An 18,883-nucleotide genomic window follows, 5' to 3' on the forward strand; every position below is an offset into this window, starting at 1 on the left:
TCTGAAGTGCCTCCTGTAACGAGATCATTTGAGGCAGTGCAGTGGACAAAGACATAAGGAAAGTGTCAAGGAGAGACTCTGAGGCATGAACTCAATTGCACGACTCAGATAGTGTTCTCAAAAAATAAAGACTTTACTGGAATTTAGCACAGTAATCAAAACAAGGAAAACAAATATACTCTTTCGAGGAAAACTAGCAAGTGATCAATGAGGTAGATCCGTGGGAAGTCCATGAGGTAATCAGGAACGTGGGTCATAGTAAGACAACGAACTGACAATGAACAGGAGGAAGCTACCACAATATATACACAGGTAAAGGGGACACAGGTGGAAACAATCAGGGCGGGGAAAACAATCAAGGACGCAGGAGACAGAAGGGGGCGGGGAGCGTGGAGGCCTGAAATGAGAGGGATGATTAATTAAGGGAATAAACATAAAGCACAGGGCAAAGGGACATGACAAAACTAACATAAAGAATACACTTTCACTATTAGTTTCCTAGACATGACAGAAAGTCAGATACTTCTTACTTTGTTTGTTAAAGGTGTCATTTTATCTTCAAATTTTACATGCGTCTTTCAAGTCTGTCATTAGTGTTACTCATTGCATAGCCCTATAGGAGTGAACATTTGAATGGGAAAATGTATTTTATTGAAGAGTTAAACGATTTTGATATTGACTGAAGCCACATTTGGTCTGACACATTGCAGCCATTTTGTTAAAATGGTAGTGTTTTCTCCAAATTGTCACTGGTGTTACCGTCAATGGTGTTACTCTTATTCCTGGTAACACGTAACACCAGTGGCATTCCTATACAAATAAGCTTTGTATAAAGTATACAAATAATTTTTAAAATAAAATACTTTAAGCTCTACTTGTTGTGGATTCATCAAGTTAAGAGTTAGTTATTGCTATTTAACAGGTTTTAGATGTTTTTAGAAGGAATATATTTCAGCAGGTTTGTATCACCCAGATTCCACCTTTTCTGTAGAATGACCCATTTGTTCTTTGAAATTGAGAAAAGCCCTTCATCTCAATATTTGAGAGGCTGAAATAAATGGTTATTGATTATCAAAAGTGAAAAGGTATCAATAAAATCCTAAATCGTTGCAGCTCTAAATAAATATATGTTAACAGTGTTAATGTACTATGTTTCCATCAATAACCATACATAATTACAAGTCCCTAATCTGTGCATAAATGCAGTGTGTAAATATTTTCCGTAGTTAGGGGGGGCAGAGAGGGATCCAGACTTAATATTACAGGGTAACTAACCTTAAAACCACCCTTGCTAGAGATTAAAAAAGGGTTGGTCCACCACTTGTTTCAGACTGAAATATGTCAACCACTATAAGATAAAGTGCCATACAATTTCGTACAAGTCATGATTGTACACTGCCCGTCCAAAAACAAAGTCACCACCTGGATTTCACTAAGCAGTTCGGTAAGAGCCGTCCATTGGATAATTGCTGCAGTGATTGTTACTTATATAATCGTAAAAAATGGCAATCCATCCAATGTTTGTTTTGCTCGGGACCAAAGTGTCGGACAAACAAACCAAAAGACCTTGCCCTCTCTGGAGTCAATCTATTTTAGGCTTTGGTTGAGATTATTAACTATTTTCAGACTCTGTTTATTTTTTGTTGCAAAAAATAAATTTGTGTCAGAGTGATAAATTCCTTCAGTCTCCTTAGCTGGCTTCCAGAAAACTCATTCCTGTGCTGCTGTGATGTGGCAGAGCTGGAGGGCTGAGGGGGGGGGGGGGGGGGGGGTGTGGTCTTTAAAGCTGTAGTGCCACACACACACACACACACACACACACACACACGCTGAGCTCAGGTAAACCTCAGAAACTAGATTCTCTTTGAAAAGGGAGATGAATCTGGTCTGAGGTTTTTGGAGAGCTCTGTCTCCTGGATAGACTCACACACTAAGAGAAGATGCTGTTCATATTTTAGGTAAGAAAAGAGGATATTTTGAAATCTAAAACTGCTGGTGCTTTGAAAAGCAGGATGTTTGCAAGAGGTTATTTCATTGACACTGCTGCAGACACCTGACCTTTACAAGAGCATTTCTTATTTCTCGTACTCGCTTTGCTGCAGTTTCAGATTTATTGGGATGGAAGCAGATGTCTTCAGGCTCGGTCCACTCAGCAGTGAAGTCAATCTTTTGCATCTTCAAGGGGTAATGGGCTAGTTTTCATGGCAACAAGTCTGACCATCCCCCAACTAAGACGGAGGCAAAGTTCAACTGCAAGTTCGACTTCTCAGAGTTGCACTTACTTGATTGAAGTATCGCTCCGAAGTTGTTTCAGTTCATATGCAACGCAGATGACCTATGAGAGAGAAGTTGTTTCATCAACTAAGATATAAAGATATTTAATAACTCACCATATCATTGGTCATATAAAACTCACCTAGTGTGTCCCTGCACAGCTTTAGTTCCTCTTATATTTCTATCTTTGACGAAAACAAGTCTCTCACAGCTGGAGGAAAAGTAAAAGCTAACAACCTGTCAGCTTTAATGAGAAGATGCCAGAAGAGTGTGTTTCCAGGAGCAGCAGTTCCTGCCCAGCATCACACTTCTGAGAAAGGAAGTTTATCCTATTTTTACTGTAAGGGAAGTGGCTGTGTTTCAGTGCCTTAAAGAGGCCCTATTGTACTTTTTTGGGTTTTCCCTTTCGTATTGTGTGTTATGAAGTTTGTGTGCATGTAAATGATCTGCAAAGGCTAAAATCCTCAAATTCTCTCCCCCACCTGCCTGAAACACCTTGATTGTAGTCCTTTTTGTTTACCGTTACATAGTGGCATCACTACGTAACACTCGCGCTCTATTGGCTAGCACACCAACATATTATAAGTGATAGACTAATGGCGGGACATCTCTAAGCGTTTGACCAATGACAACAGAGCCGGCCAGCTAACCAATCAGAGCAGACTGGGCTCTCGTTTTCAGAAGAATATAGCACTTTTTGAACATTAAAGCATTTAAACATGTCACAGTAGAGGCACAGAAAACAAATATGAACCTGGAAATGAGCATAATAGGGCCTCTTTAATTATTCAAATAAGGGCCTAAAGATAGTTGATCTGATCATAACTACACTGAGTTTCTAAGCAATGGACAGACAGTTTTCCAAACGGTACAACATGTATCTCTTACATGTCTGTTCTCTTAAAATACCTGCACAACTTGCTCGGGTTCGAGTGCAATCCTCCATCCTGGGTGCAGATTCACAGGCGAGGGCTTGGTGTTTGACAGAGTTAATAACAACCCGTGGAGACAGAGCCAGGCTGTGGAGGGTGGACCCCCTGCAATCTCCCACCATAAATGTAGTGCAGGCGGGGGCTTCGTTTTTAGCCATATATGTATATAATATGGGACATAAGTGGATGTTTTTTTATAATCTCTTAATGTGGCCACCGGTGGAAGCCAAGCACATAATCAAGACAAATTCCTGAGGCCGCTTTCGGATTTGATTGGTAATTTTTGGGTCTGTGTTAAGAATGTCTGCTCTCCCAAACACAGCGTGGGACCGTTTCCAGTCAGACAGTTGCTCGAGCTGTTGTCTTTAATTACGGTCAGGTTTTTAAAAATAGAAACTGTGATTCTGTGGTCTTTTTTTCTGTTTCTGTTTCAGGATTGGTAAGATAAAGATCACTGTAGGGAAAATAAATTAGGGGCTTCATGTAACATTTTAGCACATAGTAGCAAAATGTCAGTAAACAAAATGGCACATCATGTATACGGGACATATGTTTTCACTCTGATGGCAGTGGTTCAGTCACTTAAAGGGCTGATTCAAACATTATTTCAATATCTTTTCATCTACTCATGCCCAAGCTGACCCAGTATTTCTACACAGTGGCAGTTAAAGGTTAGGCTACATTTATATTAATATGTCAAAAAGCATTAGTATTAAAGTATTCATTTAGTATTGTACTATTTGTAGAGTAAGATTCTTGCGGTGGCTGCACAGCATTATTTCCAACTCGTTTTATCCAGACTCTTCCAATAACTCTAGATTCTAAAAGATAATATGTATTGAAAAAATACAAAAAATTACAACTTGTAAACAAAATATTCTGCTTTGTTGTCCTTGAGCTTTTAAAAACCAACATTTGTATTGCGGTCATAAACTGTAAGCTTCCCATACACAAAAGGAGGAACTAGCATGAATCTAACAGTCAATGACATCTAACCACAATAACAACAACATATATATATATTTATTTTTTTGCGATGTCATGAAGGACGCCATGAAAAGACATTCAGCTCCTGCCTCAGAAGCACAGATGCTTTTAGTTTGATCTATTTTTGGACTGTTTCTATCAAGAAATTAAGACCTGTTATCAATGATTTATATTATAGGATGGAACATTTCTCCTTTCATATTCACTGCGGGCTATTCTGAGGACAATTTCTGTAGACTTACTGTAGACCTGAAAGTAGAACAGATACAAATGCAATTAGTCGGAAGTTCAGATTTTGCCAAGGTGTTTCCTTGAAGCTCTACCCTGTTAGATTCCACTACACACTATTAATCCATAAGGTAACCAAGTGCAAAGCCACATTGATTTCTGCTTCTCAACCCATGCATCAGTGCCACTTGTGAAATCACACACACCCATGTAAGTGACCACCTTAAATGGAAACTAATGGACTAATACCTGTAAGATAATGAGAGCACCTCCTGGCTCTTTGCTTGGTAGTTCCATATAGGGACATTTGCCTAAGAACACACGGTCCACATGCATGTGTGTGTGCCGTGAGGTCAGAGAGAGTGTATATAGGAAACTGTAAACACTGCCAGTCTGTGTCTGTCGCTCCATTAAATCACTCTGCTCTATCTAAACACTGAGGATGTTCCATCTGCGTCCAGCTGCTCCGATAAAGCCTCTCCGGAGCTGATCATCAGCCGGATCATTAGCTCGATAATCAACTCAACTCTCTGACACTCTTTCATATTTAGCCTGCAGCTGTTTAGCATAAGCATATTTACAGTAATGAATATAAACAGTATGCCCTGTGGATGAGTGGGGATTAGATATTGAAGGAATGATCTCTCAGGGTAATGGACACACTTAGCTTGTTTTTTTTAAACCACAGCCCACACTTAGGCCTTCAATTATAATTAGTTTTCTTAGCTGTTATGAGTTTGAATAAGGCAACCAAGGCTGTGAAAGTTTCGATTATTATTTACAGCCTTGAAGCACAGAATAAATAAGGAAGCCTTGGCCTCTGTGTCGCACATTTAACTACTTGTTCTCCAGTGGTTGCAACATTTCCTAAACAGCTACATTCCCACTCACAGTACTATGGGTTTAAAGATTCTAAATAACTTTGAATGTCCTCTATTGCATGAATTGGAATGTTCTAAATAACTAAATATAGTTGTTGGTATTGCAACAAAGAAGAACATTTTGACATTTCAAAAGTCTGGTATAAAGAAAGGATACGGTTGTGCCATACTGTCATCTGCCACACCATCATTGGTGCCTGATGATATTCTATTCTGTAAGACTGCAACAACACATCTTTTTGCATTAGAGATGAATCTGCTGATTATTTTATGAATAATCAATTATTAGTTTGGTCTATCAAATGTCAGGAAACACCAGAAATCCCAGTGTGTCCAAGGTTGAATGTCTTTCTTTTGTCAGTCCAATATCAACAATATGTTCCCATTACTATGATAGATAACAGAGAAAAGCAAGACATCTCCATATTTGATGGGCTAAAAATAAGCATTTCTGCAATTCATTCAAAGTAATCAAGATTATCAGAATTCTTGTGGATTCTTTTATTTTTTAGCTGAATATCATTGCAGGTTTATGATTGTGATAAATATTGAACATGAACAGTGTATTGTAGTTAAAGTGAGTTCTCTGATGAAGTCTACAAGACGTTGTCAGCATGTGTTTTTGACATGGCCAGAATAAATTGGTGTTTTTACAACTTGGTCCTAAAGATCTATTTGTGTGATCACTTTTTCCTTTGGGTTGAAACTCAGGCTTAACACCACAGACACATACCCAGAGGGGTATCTTCTTTAAGACACAACTACAGTTTGGAGTTGAGGTGTTCTTGGTTTGAGGCCAACAGGGGACATGTGCTTTGCCATTCACCATCACTCTTCCTTCTTTTCCCTACACATCCATACTGTCCTGTCAATGTTGCTTACTCTCCCTCTCTCTGTGTGTCCTTCAGGTCTAGGCACTAGCCCAGCGGGCAAAGAGAGCAACACACCCAGTGTTCAGGCGTGCCTGAGTCGGGCGGCGGGGGGAACACCTGACCGGAGCAGGAGAGGAGTCAATGGAAGAAGCACTAGCTTCAGGCCTCGGCTGTCGTCTAAACCACAAGGTACACACGACTCCCCACAGCAGTTAAACCACAGAGTGGGAGGGTCAGAGGACACACACCATCTATGATTCACATGTGAAAGTGTTGACACTCACACAATGATGGTTCCATCTCCTGTGACCTTCTCCTGCTTTGATGTTGTCCATAAGTATAGCCATGCCTTCAGTATCTGACTCCACATGTGCTCAGGGAAATGGTGGAAACAAGAATAGAGTTATGTAAGCTTGGAATGAGTGAACCCTGAGCCTCCTTCCTCTTTTATTTGATGCCAGTAAATCCTTCTACACAGATAACACAGGAGACACAGCTTCATTCGTTGTGCTGCTGTAAATCATGCAGGGAAATTCCTAACACATTACAAAAGTTAAACTGCTCTGTTATTCTACACTGAGCTGGGTCGCTTGTTTACTACATGTAATATAGCTCAGTGTGTGGTGTACAATGGGCTAGCTTATATCGCCCCCTTCAGTTCCTAAAGGGCATTGCAGATACATGTTTCCTTATGAGTAAATTAAAAGGCATCTTCTACCTGCATCTTACATAGAACCTAATTACAAACTTTTCCTTTTTCTTCTCCGCAGTGCCTCCAAAGCCAGCACATCTCCAGAGCCCGGTGACGGAGCTCACATCGCCACTAGGCCGCGTACAGAGACCACCACTAAAACAGAGGATGGATGAGGGAGGAGGAGGAGGAGGAGGGAGAGGGGCTGTAAAACACTCCAAGGTGTCAGACCTCATCAGCCGCTTTGAGGAGAACAAGTAAGGAATCTTTACTACTTGCTACGACTCGTTTGTGTCTGTGGTTTTCACTGAAAACGCAAACAATATGAAATGGGATTGGAGGATTTGTGTCAGGAATTGCTTAATATTCAGTGAAAGTGCCTCTTCAATGCTTTCACCAAGCATGTGACCGGCTTTTCATTTCTTTTTTGGAGGGGTTCCTGTTGTATAACTCCGTCTACGTCACTTACTAGACATTGTGACGAAATCAACCTCATTCAGGCCGTCCTCATCCCAGCTGACGGAAAACTCTGTCTTTCCTAACATTTCCTAATGCCGGTTATTTCAAGGATGAAAAGCAGAAGTGCCTCGATTAAAGTGTTCAGCCTGACTCACTGATAGCAGCGAGTAGACAGAACAAGCTGAGATTAGCCCGAGATCCACAAGCCAAGCAAAGGGGATGAAAGGAGATTTGTACCGGCGGGGGGAAAAGCGCTGCTCATTCAGTTGTGGGACAGGTTGTGTCTGGAGATGAAGCCCAGGAGAACAAGGTAGGAGGTCTCGACTCATGGTATGGTTTTATGGGGATTAAAGTGTTCTGTTGGTGGTGCTTGTTTTGTAAAGCAGTGCTACAGGTTATGATTGTAGCAACAGACTTGTATATTCAGGAGATGCTAATTGAAAGCAGTTAGCAAAAATACGACCCCCTGTCCAAATTCCTCTTACAGGAGTAGAGCCTAACAATAGTCAGTAGCATGCCCACTCAGACTCATAATGACTCATTTCAGGCCTGGATCCCTAAAAACAAACCTCCCATCCTTCTTTTCGAGGTGAGGTGAATTAGTGCAATCGAGTGTATCCTTTTTTATTCCGACTCTGCGGGGGCTGTGGGGATTACCCTCTGGTGGCCCTGGGAAGAGAGAGAAGAGAAAGGCCCGAAGCTTTGGAGAACAGAATTAGCCTACTAATATACTAATCTGGTTCACATGGCACTCGGCTGCCTTAGAGGACGGCCACATGGCAAGGGAAGCTGCTCTTAAGTCTTGTCTTGTTCAGTCTGTTTTAAACTCTCCTCATGTACCCGAGCACTTACTGTGCTATTTATATGCAAAGAAGAACTGCTTTTGTGCAACAATACAATGCAGGGAGAAGTTTAGACCTGAGCAACATATTGGTATTATATGGATTACATGATATGAGACTAGTTATTGTCTTCGATTTTGGATATCATAATGCACATTTTTCTTCTCTTTTCTTGATTTTAAAGAGAAAGTTATGTCATTTTCTTAACTCGCCAAGGTGTTCTATCACTTGGTCATTATATCAACATGATGAACTGATGATTGTGTATTACAAATCTCATTTTTGAAACATTTTTTGAAAGTCAATTTTACAAAATCATTACAATATTGATACAAAGGTAAAAAAAATATCATGACACTTGATTGTTTTCCACATTACCCAGCCGTAATAAAGCGTGTTTTTTTTCTGAAACAGTATTCAACGGTATTTCTTAGCTGCTTTTCGTAGTATTACTTTGTCTTACTCTGGTAGTATTGTTTCAATATCTCAGGTACACCAAAAGTGATTCATCTGTAGAGCGGTTCACCAGCCTGTTGTTGTTCCTCTATTTATACATACTTCCTGTTTCTACCGGACAGTGTCATTCAGCGCAACAGCGATCGTCACCGAGGCTAAAAAAAAACACTTGCTTGTTTTTTTTGCACCATTAAAGGTTATATTCCATTTATCTTGTTTTTTGCTAGAAACAGTGAGGTTATGGATTTTTTGTTTTACTTGATCTGATTTATGACCAGTTGTAGAAGAGATTCGGCAAAGCGAAGCTCAGTTACAGAAGCTGCTGAACTGTGGATTGTTGCCTTCGGAGGTCTTGAGGGTGATTTACAGGGAAACAGCTGGACTGACTGCCGGTACAGGATGCAGAGTAGATGAATGGTGGCATTGTGCATTCATGTGTGTGACTTAATCTAGCTTCCATTCCTGTGCTGTGTTTCAAATGATCTCAAGCAAACTGTTTTTCCCATTTCATTCATGTTCATAGAAGAGATCTTACAGTATATTATATAATGTGAGTTCTCCTTGGAAGTAGGACAGCATCCACCTCCAGGGAGCCGTGTTGTAGCTCTCCTCCTCATTACTGTACCTCCATTCTATCTTTACTCTGCACATACACACACACACACGCACACACACACACACACACACACACACACACACACACACACACACTTCCTCTGCATTACACCAGCTCTCAGCAGCCTCGTTAGACAGAAGGAAGTTGTATTTTTAACTCTCACACTCAAGTGCAAAAGCTGTCTGCTTATCAACATGTCTCCCTGTGCAGGCTCGCTACTAAAAACCCTCCTGTAGTTCTTTATCCTCGGAGGTTTTGAACTATTTCTCATGCTCTTGACTGACTTCCTCCTTTGCCTCTTTGTTCCTGCAGCGGCACAGAGACCAAGAGAGACGGCTCGCCGATCAAACAGACCGGCAAGTCGACCAACAGCAGCCCGGCTCACCGCGCCTACCCGAAGAAGACGGAGACGGACGGGCTTCAGAAGAACCACTCCTCCAAACCGGCCTCTCCTGAGGATGAACACAAACCGGCAGCCAACGGGGTGCTAGCCCAGATGGAGCAGCACAAGGACAAGGAGGACAGCCAGGAAGAGAACAGTGACAGGGTGAGGACAGACACCACGGGGCTGGTAAACGGAGACATGGGGAGCAGTGAACAGAGTGAGGGTCTCTCACCTCCACACACAGACAGGACTGTGACAGAAACTGAGAATAAGGACAGTGGGACTCAAATAGAAACCGAACACAAGAACGAAGAAGGGGGCACCGAGCAGAAGGTACGTTTACTTCACTATGCTTTATTTTTACAGCCAGGCAGAGCTGAATCTGTCAGCAGTTATTTATCTCCTGGGCTCTCAGGGCAATTCAATGTTCTGAACTCAACTCAGGGTTACTCTGATATTGTCGAGGTAGAGTTACCAGTGTGTGTGTGTGTGTGTGTGTGTGTGTGTGTGTGTGTGTGTGTGTGTGTGTGTGTGTGTGTGTGTGTGTGTGTGTGTGTGTGTGTGTGTGTGTGTGTGTGTGTGTGTGTGTGTGTGTGTGTGTGTGTGTGTGTGTGTGTGTGTGTGTGTGTGTGTGTGTGTGTGTGTGTGTGTGTGTGTGTGTGTGTGTGTGTGTGTGTGTGTGTGTGTGTGTGTGTGTGTGTGTGTGTGTGTGTGTGTGTGTGGGTGGAACAGATGTCCAGCGCTAGAGTCGCTAGGTCATTCCTCAGCAGCTCCCCTGCCCTTTGGTGTGCTCGGATGTCAACTGATTATAAATACCCTAAGTTAGGGTCAATCCATGTCTTCTCAGAAAAACAACAGTCTCCATGTGATAGGAGAGGAAGCACCAATCGCTACATGGTGAAATATTCACCAACTCAAATATTAACTGGTGGTGTAGACATCAGAGGGAGCTTTGAAAAAATGTAAACTTAATAAAACTCTAAATAAAATTCTAAAAATAGCCAGTCAATTCCATTTGATTTATCGACTCTGGATTAAGTTTGAGTAGCTTTGTTACAATTTTTGGATTTCGAATTGTACTTATGTTTGGAGTTTACAAACAGTATAGATTCAGTACTTCCACCATGTTATTCATTCATGTGTTGCCTTCTGCCTTTTGTTGATGGAAAGAGTACTCAGTATGATACAGAAATACCTGTAAAACAAATACAAATACTCTACTTTAAAAAATGTACTAATCCTAATTGAGTGATAGCACTGAAGTATAAGCAGCAAAATGTTCTTAAAGTTCACAGTAAACAATTACAAATCTAAATGAATGCAGCAGATATCATGCATGCTTCTTGTTGCTGGTCAAAGCTAGGAACAATTGCCTCACGTGAAGTCACGTGAGGCAATTGTCTCTGTTTTGTGGAGCCACAAAAAGGCTTTGAAGATGTGTACAATGTGCAAAGTAAAAATATAGGTTATGCAGTTTCACTTGTTGGTGGAACTGCTACCAGTAAGACACATATGAAACACGAGGGGCGGGGGGGGGAAGGGGGGCTAATGCACACTGCTTCTCTATAAAAACACATGTATCCATTTGTCTTAACTAAAAAATAAAAAGAGCCTTAACTTGAAAGAATAACTTATTAAGAATCTCAGGAAAGAATTTGCAACAGCATGGATGCATTGACACATGATTAAAGTTACATATGAGGCTGATTGAGCTCAGATAATCTAAGGGGACGATACTGTTTCCGGTTGTGGTTAAAGATATTGCGAAATATTCTGCTGCATGGTCATTGTGCTGCTAATCTGTCCAGGCAATTCACCACATCAGTTTGCATGTGTGAGATTTTAGTTACATTTTACATGTTCCTCAAACTAATTGGCCTCTCACACACAAAACTCTGTCAGACATGTTTCTGTCTTCGTACCATTTGGTGCCATTTCCCTTCTTCCATATTTTCATTTCCTGTTCTGCGAGCCCTGCAAGTTAAGGACACACACACCAGTGCTACATGCTTCTGTACGCAGCAACAGTGAGATGGGATTTAACACAAGGCTCAAATAGTAGGCGTGTCACTGAATCAATACAAGAAATGCACGATTTGGAGTGAACGTTTGTGTTATTAAAATGCAGAAAAAGCCCCTGATGACTGTCTGATTCAGCATCATTATGAGATGAGAGACCTGAACCAAACCGGAACTTGCAAATGTAAGGTTGTGAGAAGGAAAACTGAATGAATGTGCTACAGACACTTCTGCATTTTCCTCAGTAAGCTCAGGTAGATTTTATACAACCCTTTTTTCTTATAAGATTACAAGATAAATGACTCATCATAAGAGGAGTGTCAGACTGAAACGCTCACTATGCAGACGTTATTTAAAACACATGTTCAAATTCTCATTGATGTTCCCTCTGTTTTTAGGAGACAAATGAACAGAAGCTGTTTAAGATCGCCAGCGAGCTCCTGCACACAGAGAAGGCCTACGTAGCACGACTGAACCTGCTGGACCAGGTGAGGGACTACTTTTTCTGCTGTTGTAAAGGTTTTTAGATTTCTCTTTTCAATTATTTGTCACTTACCTGTTATATGTGTTATGCACTCTACAGGTATTCTGTGCTAAGCTGATGGAGGAGGCGAACAAAGGAACGTTCCCTGTGGACGTGGTGAAGAACATCTTCTCCAACATCGTCTCCATCCACGCCTTCCACAGCCAGTTCCTGCTTCCAGATCTGGAGAAACGCATGGGGGAATGGTGAGCCTGTCGTTAAACCACGAGAAACACAACAGGGTCGATGTTATACATTTAGCGCCTTTTATATTGACTCAAAATGTCTCAAACATAAACGTTTATTGTGAAGCTTCATTTTCAAGGTGATTTTGCCATGTTTTTTGTTTTTTTATAAAGAATAACACCTTTGAATAAGTCTAATAAAATAGAACAGAATTCTACAAATTAATAAATAAACTTCTAATAAATAAAATACATGGAAACATTAATAATTATTATCATACTTTTTCAAAATTAAAACGTTAAAAAAATGGTATCAAAGGAAAATAACACCAATAATACTATAACTTTTATACTACTTTGAACTTGGCTTTGATGACTATTCATATTATTTCGATTTGAAGTTTGTTCATGAGCAGAAAGCTAATGTTTGAATGCTTGAAAAATCATACTTTGTTTTGCAATAATAAGCCCATTAGGCCGTAAGCTTTGTAGCAGAGGTATAAAGCTGCTGTCATTGATGAGGATGAGATCAAACTCATGATGAACATTTAAATAAGCTGCCTCATTGCGGTTGTAACAAATATACCTCCTTTATTTCCACCCTGCAGGGCGGCCACTCCTCGAATCGGAGACATCCTGCTGAAACTCACACCCTTCCTCAAGATGTACGCAGAGTATGTGAAGAATTTCGAGAAAGCCATGGAGCTGCTGAAAACCTGGACTGATCGCTCGCCTCAATTCAAGGGCATCATTCAGGAGATACAGGTACTGCCAGCAGAAGACCCAAAAACACAGACTCATGCTAAAGTGTTTTACCCGTGTGAAAAACACTATTGTTTTATCACAATAAATAAGTGTCAAAACTCACGTTCTTTTGGTCATTTCTGCACAGAGTCAGGAGGCGTGTGGCAGCCTGACGCTTCAGCATCACATGTTGGAGCCCGTGCAGAGAGTCCCTCGCTACGAGATGCTGCTAAAAGACTATCTGAAGAAGCTGCCTCAGGACGACTCCGACCGGCAGGATTCAGAGAGTAAGTCCAAATACTCAAAATTCCCACTTCAAGGAACACATTTTAATTCACTATATTAATGTAATCGGTTTATTTTTTCCCTTAGAATCAATCGAAATAATCGCCACAGCAGCCACTCACTCGAACAGCGCTATACGGAAATCTGTAAGTACAGACATTTTAAACAACTTCTCAATTTCGTTGACTTATTAATATCCCTCTAACATAAACGCCCCCTCCTAATGTAGGAGAATCTGAAGAAACTGATGGAGATATACGAGATTCTGGGTGAGGAGGAGGACATTGTAAACCCCTCAAACGAGTTCATTAAAGAGGGCCACATCTTGAAGCTGGCGGCCAGGAACACCTCGGCCATGGAGCGATACCTCTTCCTGGTGAGAGAAAACACAAACACATCTCCTTATCTAATGAGGGGAACATGCTGAGGCGAGACTTTGTCAATTGAAACAAGTGAATCATTTCGAGCCAGGAACCCCTCCATGTGAGAGTGCATCAGGGGCACATAGCGAAAACTCTAAATCACTGAGCTCGCCAGATAATGTGATTACGTTTGGGTTTTTTCTTATTAGCTTCAGCATGAATGTCTCCCATCTGTTTAATTCAGGCTACTTGCAGTGTTGAAGACGGCTCCCTTTGGATATGAACAATGTACTGATCCAAACTTTTGTGTTTTCTTTTTCTGCCAGTTCAACAACATGCTGCTGTACTGCGTGCCTAAATTCAGTCTGGGAGGCACTAAGTACACGGTGAGGACGCGGATTGGCATCGACGGCATGAAAGTCCTGGAAACGCTTAACGAGGACTACCCTCACACCTTCCAGGTGTCCGGGAAGGAGAGGATGCTGGAGCTACAGGCCAGGTACATTAAGGGAGAAACATACATAACGGGAGAAGAGGTTATCGTGTAAGTGTTTATGCAGATTATACGGAAAACCTGAGACGAAAATAGGAAAATCTGGTCATCAGTCCAAAAAGTTGTATCTCCTGCAGAACAAGCGCAAAACTGTTTTGTCAGGATAATAAATATGAAATTCCTTATTTAAATGTTTTTATATCTGAAACAGGCAAAAGTCCCTCTTCTCATAAACAAATAGTTTTTTACACAAGGGTACACTGACATGTGTTAGGAAGTTATGTCATATTATTTTTCGGTCTTTAAGCTTGGAAACATGAACGCACTTAAGTCTCTTGTGGCTAAAACAATTACAACAACACATAAACAAAACAAAAACCTGGGGTAAAAAACCTTTTTGTTACTTGTTAAAACACAGGAGAAGAGTTGTTTGGATCATTATTAAAAATGTATTTCAATCACTTTTTTGAATCCATTTCCTATAAGGGCCTCTGTAAAACCTTGTATAAAATGTCCATAGATTCTACCGTGTCAACATTTTACATATAAACAAAATGAGACATCTGGCTAGTATACATATCATTTATAGTTTGTAATACTCATTGTGGCTATTTTTCTCCTCAGCTCAGAGCAGGACAAGGCAGGCTGGATTAAGGTACGTACACAGAATCCTTGTGTTCTCTTGTTTGACTGAATGTGTTGGAAGGTAACATGTTGCTGTTCTTGTCACAGGCTTTCCAGAGGACCATTGAGATCTTCCAGCAGAAAAACGAGTCATTCAAGAATGCACTGAAAGACGAGGAGGAAGTGTCGGTCAGTGTCACATCAAAGCTGTTCACACAGAAACACCTGTCCACACCTTTCTGCGCTGTCACTCAGTATGTTTTTATGTTCTGCTGCAGAACGCAGAGCTGGGGAAGCGCGCCCCTCGCTGGATCCGCGACAATGAAGTGACAATGTGTATGAAGTGTAGAGAGTCTTTCAACGCTCTGACGCGGAGGAGGCACCACTGCAGAGCCTGCGGATACGTGAGTAATCCTGATGCTGTTATGTTATGCAGATTGTACTGGAGGTGGATGAGAGCATCTGTAAGGGGAGTTCACAAACAGGTGAAACAGCACACTCCTTTTCCTACCTGGATTACTTTTGACCAAATAACTCAAATGTTGATGACTATTAATAGTCCGATTTGAATGAAAGACCCACTAACTTGTTTTTTTATTTATTATTTGTTATAGCATAGTAGAAAGGTGCTTCAGATTAGACACAACAGACACCTCTTCTACTTCTAAAAGATATCTCAACCAGAGTTTGTGGGTTAAAAGTCCATTTTCAGCACTTCCACATTTTTGCAATAACACCCTGCCTTTTATCATAAACGTATGGATTTTGGTGCAAAATGTCATATCTGCAGTTCCAACAAATACACTTTGTGACTGGTTTAAGGGGTCTTCTGTATTCTTTTTTTCCCCTAGGTATTTTTTCCATTTTTACAGCATCTGCACTCTGTATTTCCACCCTTAACTGTTTTATGTTGGAATAAGCCAATAAATAAATAAGAAGATACATTTTGTAGATTAGGGTCAATACGTGGGCTTTCACAGGACGATGAAATGTTCCCCCTTGTTAAAGTCACACAGTCAAAGGGCTCTTAGAAGCTGTCATTTCTTTCTGCTACCATGCCCCCAATACTTTTTGAAGGTACTTTATTTGAAAGGTATAATTTTTGTTAGAGCTTGGTGTATTCTGACATCAATTTCTTCTTCTTTCTTGCAGGTGGTGTGCTGGAAATGTTCCGACAATAAGTGGGATCTTGAATATGACAACAACAAGACGCACAAAGTCTGCAAGGACTGCTACCGCATCCTGTCCGGAGAAGGGGTCGCAGAGGGCAAGAAGAAGGGCATCCTGGAGGTGAAGACCATATAATGATACATAAATACATTAAAGGTCACCTATTATACAAAATCCTTTGTCTTTTATTACATTACATTACATGTCACTTGTTAGACGCTTTGATCCAAAGCGACTTACAGTACTTATTCAGTACTGTGGGCAATCCCCACAGGAGCAATTTGGGGTGAAGTGTCTTGCCCAAGGACACAGCGGAATGTTATTTTTTTACATTGTGTTCTTTTTAACCAAATGTCTCTCAGAGGGGCGTGGGGAGTGGCTCCTTATTTTCATCTAAAGTAACAGACGGAGAATCAGCACTTTTGAAACAGGGCTGAAACAGAGGGGATTATGGGATGCTGCAATGATCTGTTGGGTATTTCAGCCAAACACTTCAGAGACATGTTTTGTATATATCTGAGACCTAGAGTATATTGATTAAAAACAGTATAATGCTGGGATCATGAGGATTTTGTAAATAATTCATATAGATTTAAAGATGTTGCATTTTTAACTCCTTTTTTCTTCTAATTTGCAGATCGAGGCGGCTCAGTTCACAGGCAGCAGCATCATGTGTGGCTTCCTGCAGTACTGTGAGAAGACCAAAGCTTGGCAGAAAGTGTGGTGCGTCATCCCCGAGAAGGAGTCACTGGTGCTCTATCTCTACGGAGCTCCGCAGGTAACACACCTACAACATGAAGCATACATTTCATTACCCATTTACACTTGAAATCCATCCATTCATGCATCACTCTCCTCCTCCCTCCTCAGGACGTGAAGGCCCAGTGCACCATCCCCCTGCTGGGCTACAATGTGGACGACAGCACCCGGGCCACAGACCCCCCCGCCGTCTTCCGCCTCACCCAGTCCAAGTCCATCCACAGCTTTGCCGCTGATACCGAGGAGCTCAAGCAGCGCTGGCTGAAAGTCATCCGAGTGGCGGTGAGGGGGGAGGTGCCGGAGTGCCCTGAGACCAACGGGGGCAGCGTGACGGACAACAACAACACACAGGAAGCCAGTACTGATAGCTCATAGAAGTGTGTTTACTACAAGCTAACTGCTGTGGAGATGCTACAGAAAGACAGGATGTGCACTGCAAGCACAAACGAACACTCTCTATGCTGTCCTCTAAAGACAACGAGATAAATCAGTGCTGGATATGCTCCCGTTGTTTCCTGGATGTGTTCACACTTCTGACTCACTGCTAGAACCGTGCTGGATTACTAAAGGATGTTTCTGGTGCAGTCAACACTAGAGCTGTCAGGATTGAGTGACTTTTCTCCAACAGGCACTATAAAAGACAGCTCAAACTCAGTCTTCAAAGACTTTCAATCCGAGTCAGCTCCTCTTGAGCCACCACAGTGGGTTTCCACAGCGCTGTACAGGAAGTGAATCAAAGCTAAAGGACGTTCCAGATGGTGCTGTGACTCAACTCTGTACCTGTACAGTATAAATGTTTTTTTCTTTCCTTTTCAAAAAAGGAAAAATGTGTTTTTATGTACATAAATCAATCCCAAATGTTGTTTTGATAACATAGAAAATGTCTAAGTATAACAAAGTATTTACAGTTTTCCACTTTTTCTTTGCTTGAGAAGATGGATCCAAAACTGGGAAAATGGTCGTGTGCTTGGATAATGATGGTCCCAGCTCCCTTTCTCATCCCTCAGAAAATGATTCACTTTTAACCAGAAATCTGGTGTTGTGTGTTTTCTATTAAGCTAAAGGAGTAACTAGTCTTAAATATATGAGCAGCTGAACATAGTAAAAAAACGAATTCCTAGTTTTATATCGTAATGTCAATACGTATTGTGATACATCTTTCGTAAAAAATGTATCTAAAAAATGTTTTATAGATCAAATTGATTACCCGTACAATAAGTCAGTCCTGCTCATTGGTTTGCAACATAAAGCAATTTTTGTATCGCAGCTCGAGTAATGTTGGAGGACTGCAAGACAGATTGAAGCAGATACCCCCTAGTATAAACTAGTCCTACATTTCCCATGATGCAACCCAATAGACTTCCATTAGGCCTTACCTGATTGCTACCAATGCTTTGTCAGGTATAACAAGTCCAAAGCTTAACTCAAGGTTACCCTGATGATGTCATTCTGTCAGACTTTCACTGTAGAGACAGTATACAACTGTATTTACAGCTTGAGTAGTATTATTCCTGGAAAAATGTACAAATAGGTAATGTATTTGTAAATGCAAATCACCTTTAAAATGTTTAGCTACTTTGTAAGAAACTATTTCATCAGTTCATACATTTCTAGGGTCTCACATTATGTACTTCGCCCATCCCTAAGGCCTCGACAGTGCTCTTTGAATTAAAATGGCCCTCTGCAATCATGTGTAATTAATATGGCCCAAAGCTGAGGATGTGAGAGACGGACCGGGATCATCACGTTTTTCTATAAAGATGCGAACGAGGAACAATCAGATACAGCGAGAAATGTCAATGTGTTTTTTAATGCTGTAATTAATTTTATTATTTAAAGTAATTTATAGAGTATGACAAGCATGATCTGTTCAAAGTAGCACAAATGTGTACCCGACTGTCAACTAAGAAGCGCAGTAGGTAGATCCTATTTTTTTCTGAGGAGATTTTTTCGAACTAACATCAAACCTGGGTTCTTCAGTGTGACAGCGACTCCCCCCGCTCAATGCAGGTGCTCACCTGAGTCTCCCCCCCTGGACTCTCCCCCCTTCAGTATTCAAATAAAAAGACAAGAGCACAAGACTTCCCGTCTGTAAT

General features: G+C 41.1%; 1 protein-coding gene across 9 annotated transcripts in view; it reads left to right on the plus strand.

Annotated features, from left to right (window-relative positions):
• Nucleotides 1-18,868, plus strand: part of fgd4a (FYVE, RhoGEF and PH domain containing 4a) — an 80,451-nt gene extending 61,583 nt beyond the window's left edge. For 8 of the 9 annotated variants that reach the window (XM_034223352.1, XM_034223359.1, XM_034223351.1 and 5 more), the window contains 16 exons: nt 6,211-6,363; nt 6,945-7,122; nt 9,551-9,956; nt 12,041-12,130; nt 12,226-12,371; nt 12,959-13,115; nt 13,243-13,381; nt 13,467-13,525; nt 13,609-13,755; nt 14,068-14,240; nt 14,859-14,889; nt 14,967-15,047; nt 15,137-15,262; nt 16,011-16,148; nt 16,666-16,806; nt 16,899-18,868. In XM_034223352.1, coding sequence (XP_034079243.1) covers nt 6,211-6,363; nt 6,945-7,122; nt 9,551-9,956; nt 12,041-12,130; nt 12,226-12,371; nt 12,959-13,115; nt 13,243-13,381; nt 13,467-13,525; nt 13,609-13,755; nt 14,068-14,240; nt 14,859-14,889; nt 14,967-15,047; nt 15,137-15,262; nt 16,011-16,148; nt 16,666-16,806; nt 16,899-17,162 — 2,429 coding nt within the window. In that variant the 3' untranslated portion in view covers nt 17,163-18,868. Of the gene's footprint in view, nt 1-6,210; nt 6,364-6,944; nt 7,123-7,290; nt 7,635-9,550; nt 9,957-12,040; nt 12,131-12,225; nt 12,372-12,958; nt 13,116-13,242; nt 13,382-13,466; nt 13,526-13,608; nt 13,756-14,067; nt 14,241-14,858; nt 14,890-14,966; nt 15,048-15,136; nt 15,263-16,010; nt 16,149-16,665; nt 16,807-16,898 lie in introns of those variants that run through there. The other variant, XM_034223358.1, reaches the window with a different exon arrangement.
• Nucleotides 18,869-18,883: the final 15 nt, after the last annotated feature.

This window comes from Gymnodraco acuticeps, unplaced genomic scaffold, assembly GCF_902827175.1.
Source record: "Gymnodraco acuticeps unplaced genomic scaffold, fGymAcu1.1, whole genome shotgun sequence".
NCBI classification, from domain to species: domain Eukaryota; kingdom Metazoa; phylum Chordata; class Actinopteri; order Perciformes; family Bathydraconidae; genus Gymnodraco; species Gymnodraco acuticeps.